Consider the following 18,855-nt stretch of genomic DNA (forward strand, 5'->3'; position numbering starts at 1 on the left):
AGTTCGTCTGCATGGAGTGCTAGTGAGTATTGTTTCTGATCGTGATCCTAGGTTCACCTCAAGGTTTTGGAATAGTTTGCAGAAAGCCTTGGGAACCCAATTGAATTTGAGCACAGCTCATCATCCACAGTCTGATGGACAATCTGAGCGGACAATTCAAATCTTGGAAGACATGCTTAGAACTTGTGTTGTGGATATGGGTGGAAATTGGGATGAACACTTAGCTTTGGTTGAGTTTGCCTATAACAACAGTTATCAAGAAACAATAGGCATGGCTCCATTCAAGGCTTTGTATGGTAACACTTGTAGGACGCCTTTGTATTGGACTGAGACTGGTGAAAGGAGAGTCTTGGGTCCAGAAATGATTGAAGCTACAAGTGCGATGGTTGATATGATTAGAGAAAGGATCAAGTCTGCTTAGTCTAGACAAAAATCTTATGCCGATAAGAGAAGGACCGACTTGGAATTTCTGATTGGAGAGAAAGTTTTCCTCAAAGTATCACCGATGAAGGGGATGATGAGATTCAATGTGAAAGGAAAGCTTAGCCCTCATTTCATTGGACCTTTTGAGATTCTTGAGAAGGTTGGACCTGTCGCATACCGTTTGGCCTTACCCCCATCTCTTGCTTGAGTTCATAATGTGTTTCATGTATCGATGCTTCGGAAATACATAGAGAACCCAGAACACATACTACAACAAGCACCTGAAGGACTTAGTGCTGATCTTTCCTATGATGAAGAGCCAGCTGAAGTCCTAGACAAAAAGGACAAACAGTTGCGGAATTGTACCATCCCCTTGGTAAAGATTCGGTGGAAGAATCACACCCCTGAACAAGCTTCATGGGAAAAAGAAGAAGACATCAAGGAGAAGTTTCTTCATCTTTTTGGAAGCATAGGTACGCTTTCCATTTTGAGGACGAAATTTCTTTTAAGGGGGGGGGGGGGGAGAATGTGAAATCCAGCCCTATCCTTACCCTGACCCTGACCCGGAATCCTTGGTGTTTGTAGGTCCAAAGACCCGGAGTGGAAGAAGGAGAGATTTGTGGGCCCTCTTAGTTGAAGACTTGGTGTTTGATTTCGAGCCCATGGATATTGACAGTGGTGCCCCTTACTTGGATGCATTGTCAATGTTCAGTGAGAAGCTGCACCTAGAAAAGGGGAAGTCTAGTTGAAGTACCTAATGCACTTTCGGACTCGATTCGAAGGTAATACTCTAATCTAGACTTGTTGATTGACTTGTAGGAGAAAACCCACTTGAGTTTGAGTTGTTCTAGCCTTTCAATTCCCTGGATCAAGCTTGCTGTACTAGCTTGGTCGACTAGGCCAGTCGACCAAAGGATTCCCAAATCCGAGAACTTGATGCTTTTTGAATATTCTCTTCTCTACTTAAGTGAACCTCGTGACTTGAACCCTATTTTACTCATTTAGCTTGCTGAGAATGAGGGGAGAGCTTCCCAAGGCACTCTCTTGGTAATGGTGAAGGAATATTGCATCAATCATTGCCAATCATTGTCTCTTGTCTTCAAGATCACCTCTAAGGTATGATTTCTCTCTCTTGCTCTTTATTCTACTCTATTCCCTTCTCTTACTTTCTGTTGTAACCTTGAAGTTGGTGCTGCAACCTTGCAACCACCACTTCAAGTGTTCATTCCTTGCTAACGCATAAGCTCCTCCCATTTCTACCTATGCTATACTCTCATTTTGATTCTTGTATATGCATTTCCATGATTTTCTTCTTAGCATCTTGTTTCTTGTCCTAAACTGATTAGGTTAAGTATGCTAAGTCTAATTCTATTCTAGCATTTGACTATAATCTATTACTTAACACTTTCCCTAGCTAATTCCCTAATTTCCATTGCAAATGCTCTTGATTTCAATTGAAAACTATGATTCTAGTATTTAGAACTTAGGGTTTCAATTTGGGGATTCCTATTTAGACCATTGGATTATGCTAATTACTTGCTAGAAAGTGTTCTTATACTGTTACTATTAATCCCTCCAAATTTCGGATCGATCTGAGCCCCAGAAGCTAGGTTTCGGATCAAAATGCACTATTTAGCCCTGCACTGTTCACTTGGTCGACTGACCCAGTCGACCAAGTCAATCAACCAATTGGTTGTTGAATTGTGTACTTTGCCGATTTGACCCGTTCGACCTCCGATTTTTCCGATTTCTTTTCTAATCTTTCATCTTTGTTTGTCTAGGGGTCTATATACTACCTTTGGATCATTCTCTTGTGATTATTGGATTATCTTCATCTCGACTCAAGGTAAGGACGGTTATCCCCATATATGCATAAACTATATGAATCTTACACTGATGTTGGCAACTTAGTAGGCTTATCTTCTTTGTTGTATTTGAACATCATATGACTGATGTACATACATTAGGACCGTAGTACCATGTTTATATACTCTTGGTTATCATGACTATTCATTCTTGTCAATTACATATATGATGGATCATGTGATGTCATGACTTATCTTTCAATATGATGATGTATCACTTATGTATGATATGATGAAACTGAGAATGTGATTGGATAAGTATGATTTGGGATTGGGGAATGCCCTATTGACATTTCTATCCTTGGACATCGGAGGGAATAGTATGGGATGTTCTCCAAAGATGCCCATCGACGCTTTCCCGGATTATTGGATGACATATATAGGACTTGTCTAGAAGTGTTGGCTAGAATGTCCTTGTTGTATCAGACCCGAATCGGAAAGGCATTGAGACCGAACGACCTGTGGTAGTAATGTGGTAGTAATGTGGTTTGATGGGCACTCAAGATCGGTAATCAACCCGTGAGAGAATGTGAGAGCTTCCCGTATACTATTTGTGGATGACCAATAGGGTTGATGAGTCCGTAGTCCGAGTTGGTTGGTGTCATACGATACATGACTCTAGTGTGAAGGATACCGAACCGAGTTGGTTGTAGCCATAGGGAAAGTATCCGGATCTGACATGATACGACTAAGTAGATGACTTGCATTGGGCTAGGCTTTACTGTGACATGTGCCTATTTATACCAATGGTGATGTGAGAGAGCGGTGACTTAAATCCCAGCCATGGATTGTCCCGAAGGATGCAAGACCCAATTACCAACGGTGAACCCAAGATATCTTAAATGGTTGAGGGAAGAGTGATTTGAGACCTACCCAAAGAAGTATGGTGCTATGACTTAAAGCATGTTTACCATAAAGACTAGCATATATAGAGTTAGAATCATATTTGCATCATCTTGCATCATGTTATGTATTGTATCATGTGATTTATGTATTATGGAATAACTGCCTTGCTGAGTTCTTTTGAACTCATTCATTTCTGTGCAATTGTTTTGTTAGACTATTCTACAGGTACAGAAGGATTTGATGGCGCCTACACTGAGACGAACCCCGATGAGGCATACTACTCTCAGGGTACTGGCTACCATGAAGATCACTGTGAAGATCCCGAGGGTGATTACGCTTCATACCAGGATTAGTTCAACATTGGTGTGGGAGTGGTCGTGCTTGGTCTCATATGTTTATACTTACGAAGACATTTTGTATAAGACTGAGGAAACGATTGTGTAGATGTTTATCTTGTTATTTCCCTTTTCAAGACTTGGATCTGTAACACTTAACTTTGATTTGATCATACTTTCCGCTACTACTGAGGGAGTAAATTCCACTCACTCTCTCTCCTTTTGATTATATACATTGGTATCTTTTAATTCCGTGCTCTGATTATATTGTTTCTTATTCTTATCATGATTTCATTATGTATATGCTATGACATTGATTTATTTATTGTTCATGATTGTGTTATCGCGTATGTGGGAGGCATGGTTGCTTGATACTTGATCCTTGGGACTGTTGCTTATCGATTGGCCTTGCCTCCGCCTCTTGCTGGAGTACATAATGTGTTTCATGTTTCAATGCTTTGAAAGTACATAGAGAACCCGGAACACATTTTACAGTGAGCACCAGAAGGACTTAGTGCTGATCTTACCTATGATGAAGAACCAGCCGAAATCCTGGATAGGAAGGACAAGCAACTACGAAATCGCACTATTCCTTTGGTGAAGATTCGGTGGAAGAACCATACCCCTGAAGAAGCTTCTTGGGAGAAGGAAGAAGATATGAAGGAGAAGTTTCCCCACCTCTTTGGAAGTACAGGTACACTTTCAATTTCGGGGACGAAATTTCTTTTAAGGGGGGGGGGGAGAATGTGAAACCCAGCCCTAACCTTGACCCGGAAACCCTGTTGTTTGTAGGTCCGACAACCCGAAGTAAAGCAAGAAGTCAACTATGGGCCATCTCAGTGGAAGACTTGGTGTTTGGCTTAGAATCCATGGGGTTGATGGCAGTGTTCCATTTATGGAAACTTGTCAAGGACTGAAAAGGAAACTGCACCCTGATGAAGATGGAATTAGTTGATGGACTTGGAGTACTCTCTGACTTGGTTCGAAGGCATTTCTACATACTAGGTAAGCCACTTGGTGTGTGTGCAAAACCCATTCAAGTTTGGATTTGAACTGAGCCTTCAATTCCCTATTTTGGACTTGCTGTCCTGATTGGTCGACTGGCCCAGTCAACCAATCAATCGACCAATGGCATCTGTTTTGTTAAATTAGGTCTTGGCTTCTCTATTTAAGCCCAACCTCGAGTCTAATTCGTCTTTTGTACCTCCAAACTCCCTGGAACGAATCAGAGCTCTCCTCAAGTCATCTCCTTTGCATCCTTGGTGGTTTTCTTGTCGGATCTTCGTCAAATCTCTTGTTTTTGCATCATAAGGTATGTGATCATCCTCCTCTCTTCTCCATCTTTGGTTTTCTATAGTTTTTCTTTCCTTTTCTGTTTGAGAACAGTGGAGTTGATGTTGCATCTCTGTTGCAACCATCACTCTACTCATCTTCTCTCTTTTCCTAAGGATTTAAAGCTTGATGGATGATCTTCATCAAGATCATCACTCGCTTTTGAAGGAAACCATGTCTTCATCTTCTTTCCCTTTTTAGATTCAAGTTCTTCAATCTTAGATCTGTTTTTCTAGAAGATCTATACATGCTTTTCATGAATTCTTTATCAGATTAGTAATCCATCATTCTATAGTTTCTCTTCCATGAATTTGCCATGATTTCTCCAAGAACCTTGATTGACCTATTTATGGTAAGTTTTTGTTTCCTATTTTGTGACTTGAAGACTTGATGTTATTAGGGTTTTGAAGTCCTATATAGACCAATACACTATCCCTGCATATTCCCTCTTGTTTGGTGTTAGTTTGAATCACAAAATTCGGATTTCGAATCAGAAATCTCTGATTTTGTCTGTCACTGACTCTGTGACTGATTGGTCGACTGAGTCAGCGGACCAATCAATCGACCAATGAAGACAGTAGCCTCTGTTTTGGTTTATTTTTGGTTGATTTGATTCCTATCTTCTGGAGATCTTCCCTAATAAGGTATGTACACTGTCTAGGATCCCCTTCCAAGTTTAGAAAAGATCTTCGTTGATTCTCGGGATTCTGTGCGAGTTATTTAAGGTAAGGATAGTTACTTCCTTAATTACATAGATTGCATGATTTAGTTTCCATATTTGAATCTCTCTGATTTATTTCCATAAATAGATTCGTATATTGATGTACTACTGATGCAACTACTCTAATTACAGTAGCATTAGTTGTTTATATTAATTAGTTCATGTATGACTTTACTTGCCAATTATATATGAGTTGGATCATGTTCTTGATTACTTTCCATATGGGGAGTTACTATATTTGTGATATGATTGATTTATGGTTGTGAATGATTAGGTATGGTTTGGAAAGGGGAGGTGTCCTTTTGACACTTCTATCCTTAGACATTAACGGGAATATTATGGGATGTTTTCGGAGATGCCCTTTGACACCTTCCTAAACTGTTGGTTGTCATACCTAGGGTTGTCTAGAAGTGTTTGGCTAGGATGTCCCGTTATATGAAACCCTAGTCGGAAGGGTATTGAGACCGAACGACCCGTGGTAGCAACGGGGACTCATGGGCGCTAAAGACCGGTAACCAATCCGTGAGAGGACATGGATCACATTGTGGATACTCGAAAGAGGCCATTCATTGGTAGGGTTGCATATGGATAGACTTGGGCTCGTGGGCGCTCAAGATCGGCAACCAACCCATGAGGGGACATGAGAGCTTCCCGTTTACCATATGTGGATAACCAATAGGGTTGATGAGTTTGTAGTTAGGGACTATGAGGACTCTAGTGTGAAGGATACCGGAAAGGATTGCCAGGGGCGAGGAATGGACGTATCTGGAACTGAGTTGATGTAACTAAGTAGAAGACTTGCATTTGGCTAGGTTTTAACCCTAACATGCGTCAGTACTTAGACCAATGGTGATGTGAGAGAGCGGTGACCTAAACCTCAGCCATAGAATGTCTCGAGGGATGCCGGACCCACTACCAAACGGCGTTGTGTGATGAGACCTTCCCAAGAAGTATGGTGCTATGACTTAAAGCATGTCTGCCAATAGAGACCAGCATACATAGAGTTAGAATCATAATGCATCATATGTTTCATATCACATTGCATCATACTTTGCTTTGAAATCCAGCCTTTTATGTTATTATGGATTAACTACCTTACTGGGTTTCTTTTGAAACTCACTCCTTTTGTGCTATGTATTGTTAGATTTCTCTGCAGGCTAAGATATTATGACTGCTCGTATGAAGAAGCGCAAGGAGAGGAGACATATCACCAAGAAGGTGATTGCGGTTACGACGATTACATTGAAGATTCCGCAGGTGGTTATGATGCACACAATGCTTAGTCCTTCGATAGAGTGGAAGCGCCCTTGTGCTATTTTTGAGATTTATACTTATAGAGATGTTCTCTATAAGATTGAGAATGATTTAGTTACTTATTGTACTTGTTATTGGGATTAGTTTTTGATCTCTTTTCCTTTTCTTTCTGAACTACTATTCCGTTGTTGGTAGAGTGAGATTTCCGCCTCACTTTATTTTATGATTTTGACATTATTGTTACCTTTCGTACTCTGATGATATATGATTTATTTCCTTTGTTATTTGGATATCTCATTTATACTTTGCACATTAATTATATATGTTCTTGATTATATTATTATTTATGTGGGAGGATGATTACCTCAATACTTGATCTTCGGGGCTGTGGATCACACACTCGGGTATACCAGGTAGGGTACCGGCTGGGTGGATGTGACAATCTGAGCGAACAATTCAGACCTTGGAAGACATGCTCAGATCTTGTGTTGTGGATATGGGTGGTAATTGGGATGAACATTTAGCTTTGGTAGAGTTTGCCTATAACAACAGTTATCAATCAACAATAGGCAGGGTTTTCTTCAAATCTTTTGGATTGCTGAGGGGCCTTGGCAGGAGCCTTCGTGGGTTTAGAGGGTTTGGAATAGAGAGGAAGGGTTGGTACTTCAATCTCTTTTCTTTGGCTCACCTCATCAAACTCACGCCAAGCCTCGGTCAGTCTCTATTCCTCATTGTATGAATGTTTAGCGGTAGTAGAGACAGTAGTCTTGCCACCAGAATTACCTTGATTAGCGTAACATTTAGGGGAGCTCTCATCAAAAGTCCTACCACTTCCCATCACGGAGAGTTTGGTTGTGACTTTTAAATCCGAAAAGAATCAAATGCGAAGGTAAAAAGAGTATTTAAAGCAAGAAAAGAGGGCAAGAAAGTTACTAAAACTTACTTGTTCGCCGGAGTAAACAGCTTGTAAGCAGAAAGACAGCTAGGGCACAGAGAAGACGACGAGGAGTTTTCGAGTTGCAAATAAGAGTGAAATTTGAAAAAGCAATAGGCGGTTTTTAAATAACCTAGCTTGGGGACACGTGTATGATCAAGATCAATTCAGTCCGACGATCGCGATTGGGCGGCAGTTTGAAAAGGTGAAAGTGAATCAAATCGAAGCTGACGTTTTGAGTAACCGTCGTTTTGAATTTAAAGCAATGATGTTTTCGGCTGTGACGGACACGTGGCGACTCCCGCATAAAGGCTGAAGACGTTCACGTATCTTAAGGAGAGTGATGATATAGCCGCATTAAATACGACTTGACATTTACGAAAGCAAGCAATCGTTCAAATTCCTTGTTCGGTTACCACCCTCGGTGTTCCCAAACACTTGGTCTGGGGGGCTTGTGATATGGGGAAAATATCGTTGAACCAGGTCCGCCCGAGGTTCAACCATCGACCCCGGTTGGAGACGAATCAACCGATTCAGACTCGAATCAACTGAGTTCAGAGATAGTGTATTCAGGAAGAAACAAAGGCTATCAGTAGATATGCACGAGTCCGAGATTCCTGGGACGTATAACGGGTCAAAGCGACGGTTATCAACTCTCGTGGAATGGAAGATCGTGCCAGCTTGAATAAACGGCCACAATCATAACATCAAGATCGTGCGATCAAAGGAAGTTATCTGTTACCCCACCAACGGGTCTATTTGTTTGGATCCGACGGTCATCAGAAGAAGGCACGTACGAATTCAACGAGTGGGATTCAAAGGTAAATTCTATATAAGACATCACCTACGTACGAAGAAGGTATCTGAATCGTATTCCCAATTATCATATTCTTACTTACGCTCTGCATCTAGTCAGAGCCTTTGTGATCAGTTCATCAACTGACTTAGCCATCGGAGGTGGACTCCCGACCCCCACGGTCGGGCCACATCTGACGATTGTTTTGCAGGTCATCCTTACGTGATCGAAGGGCTGAGCAGATTTTGGATGCATCAGTGGGGCATACCATATTTGTTTATTGTGGATTCCTCTCTTTTGTATAGGTCTTTTGACCTAAACTCTTTCATATAATATATTGATGCTTTATTGTTTTGGATAAAAAAAAATAAGTCATCTAACACTGTTTGAAGTGAGAGGTAAAATAATAATTTCATAAAATACAAAATTTGATATCTAAATATTTTTGTTCAATTTATCAATTAGAAGAGGAAAAAGAAAACAAAGAGATAGAGACAGAGTAAATTTAAGCTTCTCTGGACAACTGGGATCAGGGAACGAAATTTCGACAATTTCGCCCGGTTCGCTACCCAGCGAACCGGGCGAACTGGCGAAATATCGCCAATATCTCGGCGATATTTCGCCCCCCCATATAGAAATTTCGCCCCCAAAGTTTTGTGAATATTTTAACCAATAATTTTGGTAGATTTGATACTTATCCTAATCTGATGTAAATATGTGGTAAATTTGAATTATTTCTAAAAATTATTCCATTTAAATTCTCTTACCTAGTCACATTTAATATATTACCTTATGAGGCCTACATCATTAGGACATAATTGGAACGATTATCAAATCACTCTGAAGATTCTTTTATAAGATTCATTAATAATTTAAATTGTTTCCATAAATTATTTCATGTATACACTCTTCCCTAATCACATTTGGCATGTTGACTTTGATAATTTAAATTATTTCTTAATAAATATTTCCATTTAAATCTCCTGCCTAGCCACATTTAATTTGTTACCTTCTCAGGCCTAAATCATTCAGACATTGTTGGAAAGATTAACTGACGATTCTATTACAAAATATCTTCATAATGTAAATTGTTTCCATAAATTATTTCATGTATATATTCTTCCCTAACCCCATTTGGCATGTTGACTTTTGAGAACTAGATCACTAGAATATAGTTGGTAAGATTGCTCATTAATCTTGATGATTTTGCTATAAAAAGTTTTTCTATTTATAAGTTATTCTATATAGATTTTCTTCCAAATTACATTTAATACATTAACTATTGAGTCTTGAATCATTGTGATAAAATTGGTAAGATTGTGATACAATCGCGAGAAAATCGCCTAAAAAGTGCAAGAAATAGTATAAAAATCACACACAAAAAATTAAAAAAAAAAAATTTTCCGAAATATCGCGAAATATCGCGATATCTCGCGATATATCGCTAAATATCGTTTCGCCCCCTGGTTTCGTTTCGCCAGGGGGCGAAAATGGCGAATTTCGCCGAAATTTCTTTCCATGACTGGGATAACCATACACACATTTTCAGAAAACAAAAGTTACCACATATGGTGGAGGAGGATTGATTGCAAAACATATTGGAAAGGACTTTTCTGTCAGAAGTTTTGGTTGAGAAATTTCAAGGAGAATAAAAAGCTTACCTTAATTTCTTGGGATCTATTTGCAAACCTAAGAGCTTGAAGGCCTGGGGTTTAAATGCATAGATTAAACTTGGCAGGCGACCGCTAACTTATGGTGAGCCCCTTTGGGTTTAGGACTCTCAAATGTAGGTACTTAGCAAAAGGGTATATCTTTGCCCCAAGCCCCTTAAAGAGAGGAGGCTCTTCAGTTTGGAACAACGTTAGACATATTTTTACTTAGGTATCAGGTATGGTCCTACTTGCCGAGAATGGTAAGAATTCTTCCTTTTTTGTTTGATCTTGGGTTATGTACATACATGATCACTGTGTCCCAAGACCTTTATACCTATTATTCTGTAAAAACTTTAGCGTGTCCTTCATTATTTCTAATAAATCTTCTTTGTCTTTATCCCGTGAGCTATCAAATAAAGTTGAACTTACCCAATTGATTGAAAATGTTTCCCTAGCTAAGTCTTATTATGAATGGATATCCATTTTACAATTAAGTTGTTGTCCCAAAATAAACCTCAGTCCTCCAACAATTGTTGCATTCAATGGTGGATTTTTTTATTTTTATTTTTGAAAACTTCAGATTAATCCTAGTTTCAAAAACTTTCCTTTGGCGCCATTGCTTCTGAATGGACCACTATCAATCTCATTCGTGTATTTTGTGAAAATTGTACTGAATCTATCTAAGACATTTTCTTTTCATATTATTGGACTAAGGGCATCTTGGCTGCAAGACCACTATGATTGAGAATGACCTTCTCTCCTACCAATTGCCTCTCAATCTGTGTCTAATTCTACTTTTCTGATTTGGGTTTAGATGGCCTCTCATTACAATGGATGCTTTCTATTCTCATATTTATGCGTTTACGGAATTTGCGCTCATGTCCCCATGATCCCCTCTAGATTATTAAGTGTGTCAATCATCCCCAAATGCTGTGGGGTGGAAACTACAGCCTCTCTACCTTAGGACTGTTATAACTTGCACTTTGATAATGATTTATAGTGTAGTAAATACTATGGTTATTCTAATACTTTAATGTCCAAGGTTTCATAATCTAGAATTGAAAAGGCCTAGGGGTGTCAATGGGCCGAGTTGGGTCACAATAGCCTTGAACTTTAATCATATTCTAGAGATTGAAATTGAAATCCAAGCCCAACCCAATCTTGTCAGGTTTTAAAAATTTACAACCCTAACCCGGCCTGACCTGACTTGCCTTAATTAATCCTGATAGAGTCGGGTTTGCCCATATTTACCTTGTCCCTTATATTAATTAATTCTAATTGTGAAAATATATTTAGATACTTAGGATTAGTGGGATACTAAGATTGTTATTTACCAAAAAAGAAGCGATACTCAACGATAAGGATCATGGGTTTAATCACTCCAAAGGGTAGGGAATTGATCACTCCAAAGGGATCAAACTGCAAATAAACCGAAGGCTGTGAGTTATATATTATTGCTTGTTTCTCAAATAGCTAAAGGCATTATATATAAAGTTCATGATATTCTAATCACAGAAACAATTGAAAGAAAATAAGTATCGACAATCCTATATCAATTACTGACAGTCTTATTAGGACCCAATTAGACAATCCTAATCCATTTATAACTAACAATCCTTTTATGACTCAATTAGCCAATCCTATTAGAAGTCAATAAAATCTTTAAGATTTAGGAATCGTAATACTGAGATTGTTACTTGTCAAAACAAAATGAATACTCAAAGACATTTTAAATTTTAAATATAACTTCAACTAAACTTAACTAACATAGGATCAGTTGGGTTGGGCCCGGTGGGCTTGAGGGCTAACCCTGAACCCAACCCAATCTTGTCATGGCTGATTATTTTGTAACCTAAGCTCGTCTTTTGGGTTGAAAAAATCGGGTTGAGACTCAAGGTTGGTTTGGGCAAGTCCAAGTCAACAAGGTTTTATTAACACCCCTAAAAAAGCTTGGGGTGGGTTTTTTCGTTTTTGCTTTTGCTTTGGGAACTGAGGTTCATCCGGATGAGCTTACACACACATTGACTACATACTCAGGATAACTATTACATATAATTTAAATATAAAGCAAGACTTTGCCATGAACCTTGTGGGGATTCAAAATTTGACATCCTAGCCTAGAGGTGTTGGTTTTTGGGTGGTTGATTTTTCACCATTAGTTTTCCATGGTTAGATTCTGATAACTTTTTGGAAGTCGAGATTAGCTGCATTCTAAAGGGTCTAGATCATGCACAACTTCTCCCCATGTTATGTTGATGCAATATGGTAATACTAGCAAGCTGTTTTTTTATCTTCTCACTATCTCAAAACTCACCTTGAACTCTTCAACTTACTTCTTAACGTACTGATGTTTTAAGGAAATGTCAAAGTGTGCCCCTATGCCCCTTTGACCATCTAAATATGAAAAACTTGGGGGGCAGTCGGAATTAACTTGGAATTATGTTCCTCCCTAATCTTTTGAAAATGTTTCCTGTGCTTAGTAATGAATCTTTTTCTCTTCATTAAAAAAAAAAAAAAAAATATTAATTGGGTAACCATATTCCCTTTGGTCCTACCCAATACATCTTAACTTCTGATGCTGGCAAAGGCGCAAATCCATAGATTTTTGCCGATAAAGAAAAAGAAGCGGAAACCTGAATAGAACTAGAAATAGTTGTTGTAGTGATTAGTCGTTGAACAAAATTAAATGTTGTCATCATCGTTTGTTTAGGTGAGATGGTGATGGCACCAACCTATCCACCAAACCCCCACTTTCCTCAACAACAGATGGTGCAAATCCCACATTTCAATTCAAACCAAAATGGGCAATTAAGTTACCTCTGTTATGTCTCAAAAGCGTATCTTGATTCTTCTTGGTTTTGTTCAGATTTGGTTAAAAACCTAGCAATTCTCCATTTTTAAGATCTTCATGGCTGAGGTGAGGTTTTGACTTCCCTTCGTCTTTGTACATTTTGTTATATCCAGTATAGTTCTGTCGTACTGATTCTTGCTGTTCTGTTTGTTTGTGTGAAGAAACATTGTTGATTTATCTAACTTCTCTGGTTAGTCCTAAAATTGCCCAAATGCACAGCAAAGGGAATTAGGAGTGGAGTCGTAGAAACAACCAACTAATAGGTGATGAAATGCAGTTAAACCATTAGATTTCTGATGGTGCTAGTGCTTAACTCTCCTCTTTACTTCTAAGGAGATCCTCAGATGTTTAGACGAAAGAGAACGCTATTCCAATCAGGATAAATGGGGAGTAACCTTGTCTGGAAACTGTGAATTCGGAGTAGGTAGGTTGGTGTCTTGGATTTCGTTTGTTTAGCCCCCCATTCATGAAGAGAGCTTGCTTTGAGTGGAACAAGATCACATGCACTGCAGCTCCAAAGTAGGCTTTGGAGGATTCTGATGTTTTTAATGTTGACGGTTTATGGTTTTTGTGAAAGGTTATGAATTTTTAAGAAAAATTTTTAGTTTTGTAGTACAAATGTGCTGTCACAGGGATCTCTATCATTTGGATACAGGGTGTGTTTTTGTTGAAAAATGTGGATACAAATTATACATGGAACCATTCTACATTTGGATTACGTGCATATTGAGCTTTGAGCCAATAATATGTGTTACTTGATGTCTTCTTGATTGTTGTTTTGGAGGAGCTTCAAATGAAGCCAAAATTAAACAGAACTATGTGGTCCTGATCTTTACTTTCAGGTTTTGAAAATTAGGGAACTTTCTCCAATCCCACTTTTGATCTGGATTCGATCCCTCGGGCAGAAAACTTACTTTTGTGCCTTTCCTGTTAATAATATGTGGAGATCTTTGCTTTCCCCCTTCTCATTCTCCTTGTAGTGGTTCTAAAAGAGTACAGAAGTTTTGAGACCAGAGTTGCATTACTTCTGGCTTCAGGAGTAAGATCAACATGTCATTTCTTTCACTATTTACTTGTTTTTCATTATTCGCAAATCTTAAGGAGAGGCAATCACATTAATACTTACCATGTAGGAATATCTAGAGATGTGGATGGGTGAGAAGAAGCTATTAGAGTTCTTGTTCTAACCTATATGTTTTTTCCACTGAGAAATTTTTCTACAACTAGTTTGATATGGTTCTTTATCAGAATATCCTTGAGTTAGGTTTTCTCCCAATATTACTGATGTTATTGCTATTTAAGCCTTCTTCCATTGTCTTTCTCCCTTTCTTGATCAGCTAGAAGCAGAAAATATATCTCCAGTCCAAATAACATCTCCAGACCGAGGCAAAGCCAAATGGACACCCCCGAGGGATGATTATCTTGTTGAACTGATGATTGATCAACTACCATTTGGCTGGAAAAGAAAAGAAAATGGATTCACTAAACAATCATGGCAATCCATGACAATTCGTTTCAACAGGAAATTCAGTCTCCAATTTGAGAAATCACAACTGAGAAACCGCTATACCAACTTACGAAGGATTTACTTTATTATAAAATCAATTCTCAGTCAGAATGGTTTTGGTTGGGATGAAGCTCAACAGACTATTACTGCTTCAGATGAAGTTTGGGATCGTTATATCTTGGTAAATTATCCTTTTATTGAGTTCAAAGTCATGACTTTGTATTCCTCCCTATATGCTCACCGCACGTACATGCAGGATCATCCTGATGTGGAGTCATATAGGTTTAAGAGCTTCCCATTGTTCAAGAAGTTGGCCTTAATTTTTGAAGGTAACACTTGTTTTTAGTGTAATATTTTGTATTTGGATGTTCAGTGACAAATATAACAAATTAATGCCACAGGCACAAAAGGAAGAGAGGTATCAAAAGAGGTCAATGACAATACTGCATTATCCCTGTTTCCATGTATTTCTACCTCACCACATACACCAGCACCTGATGCAGCAGAGGAGCAATCCAAATCAAGTTCGGATATGATGTCCCCTCAAACTCAAAGAGATGTGCAGCCAAAGAAGCGTAAGTTTGTCAAGGACACAACACCAAGGCATAAGAAATCAAGGAATGCTGAATTGATGATAGCACAAGCAATTTCAGGAATGGCATTAAACTCCAAACTTAATGCGGAGCAAGTGATCAGCTCAAGGCTGTATTCATATGACAAGTGCTTGGAGGAATTACAAGAATTGGAAGGTTTGGATGATTCAGTATTTGTAAAGGCAGTAAGATTTTTGAGAGATGAAAAAAATGCAATTGCTTTTATGACATTGAAAGGCCCTCGAAGATTGTTCTGGCTAAAGACAGAATGTCAGGAAGAGGTGCCTTTGCAATAAGAATGTAGATCTGTTTTTTCATGCTTGTCAAACTTAGAAGACAATATTGTAATTACAATTTCCACATTTTGTATACAATTTGAGATTTCTTTTTTCCTTTTTCGTTTTTTTTTTCATGGGATTTCTTTGAGGCCGGACCATGTTAGCATTGAAGAATATGATTAGGATGATTAAGGGCTTATTGGGTTTGCTAAGCCTCCTTTGTGATAACTTCAGCTCAAAGATGGACCAATTAAGTTTGTTTTTTGGTCGCATTTAGATCTTGCTGTACCCACAATCGAGAATTGGGGCCTCTCAAAGAGTTAGGCATTATTGCAACTTAAGTCATGGCCACCAACAATTATGATGAAACTTGTAAATAATGCTGCAGGGAGACCAAGATCCAGGTTTTATCTTGTTTGTTGTTGTTATTCATTATGACAACAATTTTTTCATTTTGTTTTATTGTTTTGCGTCTCAGATCTAATCTTAGTCCCGACCTAGTAGGATAGGCTCTTGAGTAATCCTCGCGTAAGAAAATGATAAAGCCTGCAAAAGAGGTTAGATGCGGCCGGCTAGGATGCCGGGTAACCGCGCCTCCAATGGCTAAGTCAGTCGGGAATCAGATTAAGGTTCCGAGCGAATGCTGCTCAGAGATTCACTAGAAAATGTTCATGTGTTTTACCTAAGGATCGAGTCCTTATTAAATAGTGTGTGGGTTACCTTATTTAGAACCGACAGGGTCCCAATAGATGTCCCGCCTGGTTGTCTCTGGGATAGACCTTCCATTCGTGTTGACATTACCTTCTTTGTCCTAGCGTGAATGGGGCACTCCATATTACTCATGTTTGATTGGCTTACATCCCGACCACAAAGTTGGTCCTCTACCCAAGTGAGATTGCCACCTGATCAAGTGTGCATCTCCCGTAACACTAGACCCCTAGCTTGTGCGATGGTTGGTACCATCAAACTGGGTAGAATTTGTCGGGTTTATAGGTCGACATGACATGTTCCAATGTTGTTCCTGATCTAATTTGACTGTTTATCTTCCCAAGGTGTTAGCCCCAATCTGGTGTCGCCACGACATCTGTCAGACCGGTTGGCCATAATGGCTCTTTTGGGAAGCTCAAACATCTTGCGATTTGGGCTGTTGATCTCATCGTTCCTCAACCGTCCAATTGAGATTGTTGTGGATAAAATATTACTAGACTGAGTTCATCTTCGGTTCAATCTTTGACCCCGGTCAAAGACGGCCTGACCTCATAGTCGGTTTCGGCCATCATGATCGGGTTTGGCCATCATGGTAGCGTGATGAGGAAGGAACCTAATGGTTCCAAGGATAAGCACGATCCAGAGAAATTCGGGATACGTGATTGAGTTATATACGGTTACAACCACCATGAGGAATGGGCAATCGTGTTAATCATGGAAACCGCTTCCACCCTCGAGAAAAGGGAAAAAACCCTACAATCTGACGGCCACCAAGAAGGATCATGAACTCATCCAACGATCGAGAATCAGAGGTAAAACTTATATAAACAAGTAGCCTACGCTCGTACTAGGTAACTCAATCGTTCTTCCTCCATTCTATTTTTCAATTAAGCTCTGCAACACGCCAGAGCTCTGTGGTGTTCCAACTACTGACTTAGCCTTCGGAGGTGGCCTCCCGACCCCAGGGTCAGGCCACGTCTAACTTTATTTTGCAGGTCATTCCCCAGGGATCTCAAGGCTAAGCGGATTTTTTGACGCATCAGAGATTATCTCCTCCTCTTTCGTAGGGATAAATACCCCCTTTCCCTGTCGTTTGTGAATTCATTGCTTTCATCACTCTTGACCAGACTCCCAATCGATCTCATCCTTCAGTCGTCTTCATAATTTTCCTAATCAGTAAGTTTATTTTCAATTTTGCTCCCAAGGGGTGGTTTTAGATCTAGTTTGCCTAAGATTCCAAGGAAGGAAGTTCGTCCTACCCAAGAGGGCTATGCTAGTGAGGGTGACAGTGACCAAATGGGAGATGTCAACTAACGGGAGATCACTTAAAAAGATTTTCACGATATCTTGGTAGCAACCCTATTGATGATGACCTGAGGCATTTTGAGGAGGTTATCGGGATGGTGCATTCCCTTGCTGCATCGACCAATTAGGCGGGTCCGTCCTCTATTCCGAACGAAGGGGACCCTAGTGTAGTGTCACACCCCGCCCGCCAGGCCCGGTTAACCGCCCGACAACCCGCGGATGTGAACCGTCACAAGATCCATGGTTTTAGTCTATCAATAATAATAAATACAAATACAGATAATCAAGAGCAAGAATAGTGCAATAGTTAATAAACAGGTTACAGGAGTCCAAATACTCCGATAAATATCCAAGAAATAATCAAAGAAGGAAGATCAAGAATCAAAAGTAATATCGAGTTTAGCGGAAGCAAAATAAGTAACTAAATAGTCTTCATCTTCAGGAGGCTTCATGCTCTGCAAGTCCATGTACCACTGTCTGTCTCACATCAGCTTCATACGAGAAAGCTCTTTCATATGAATCATCTCCAACTTCCGACATTGTGCAACTATCTGTACAATTTATATAATACATACAATGAAAGGAATGAGTTCCAATGAACTCAGTAAGGAACAAGCAATTCTCATATATATGTCAATACAATCCACGAATGCACATATGAAATGATATGGATGATATGCGAAAATATGAATGCTACTAAGATCTAACTATGCAAGTCTCTAATGGCTGACATGCTTTAAGATATACACCAGCCCTCCTTTGGGTAAGTCTCATCACTCTGATCCGGCAAGGACTGGTTACCTCTGTAGGGATCCTGGGCAAAGGGGTAAGTCCACACCTGGCTCTCAAACCATGGCTGGGGGTTAAGTCAACACTCTCTCACCACGACCATTGGCAATGAGTACTGGCGCATGTCGGGGTTTCTAATCCAATGCAAGGTCATAATGGTAACATACTATATGAAGTCCGAGATACTTCCCCTATGGCACCAACCAACTCGGTTCAAGTATCCTTCGCAACCTAGGAGTAAGAATCCTCACGGATCGGCTACCTCTGTTGGACTCCACTCCTTAACCCTATGGTCATCCACATATTATTGGGGCGGATGCTCTCATGACTCCTCGCGACACCCGGTCCGCTCCTTGGACGTCCATGAGCCCAACCCTAACATATGCAACCCTACCATTACATGACCAATAGTGGACCACTGAGTCTCCGCACGGACTGGTTACCGCTGTTGGATGAAACATAGTCACGTCACCATTGTCACGGGTCACCCGGCTTCAATTCCCCTGCCGAAAGGGTAATAGCATGTGGGGTACCTAGCCATGCAATTCTAGACTCCCTAAGTATGTCATCAAGTAATCATGATAGTGCTGGAGACATCAGCAGGCATGTGTCCCATTCCACAGCCTTCTGATATCCCAAGCCAAGATATCCCAAAGGAATACCCCT

At 39.8% G+C, this 18,855-nt stretch overlaps 1 protein-coding gene across 1 annotated transcript; it reads left to right on the forward strand.

Moving 5' to 3' along the window:
• Positions 1 to 12,866: 12,866 nt before the first annotated feature.
• LOC149029117 (uncharacterized) lies at positions 12,867 to 15,531 on the forward strand. The gene is made up of 4 exons (XM_089149933.1): positions 12,867 to 13,075; positions 14,347 to 14,697; positions 14,773 to 14,845; positions 14,918 to 15,531. Exons 1-4 carry the CDS (start codon positions 13,067 to 13,069, stop codon positions 15,403 to 15,405), a joined length of 921 nt encoding a protein of 306 aa, XP_089006059.1. The 5' UTR covers positions 12,867 to 13,066; the 3' UTR covers positions 15,406 to 15,531.
• The last annotated feature ends 3,324 nt before the right edge of the window (positions 15,532 to 18,855 follow it).

This window comes from Hakea prostrata, chromosome 1 (assembly GCF_041222555.1).
Source record: "Hakea prostrata isolate BN-2017 chromosome 1, UWA_Hpros_2, whole genome shotgun sequence".
Lineage (NCBI taxonomy): Eukaryota > Viridiplantae > Streptophyta > Magnoliopsida > Proteales > Proteaceae > Hakea > Hakea prostrata.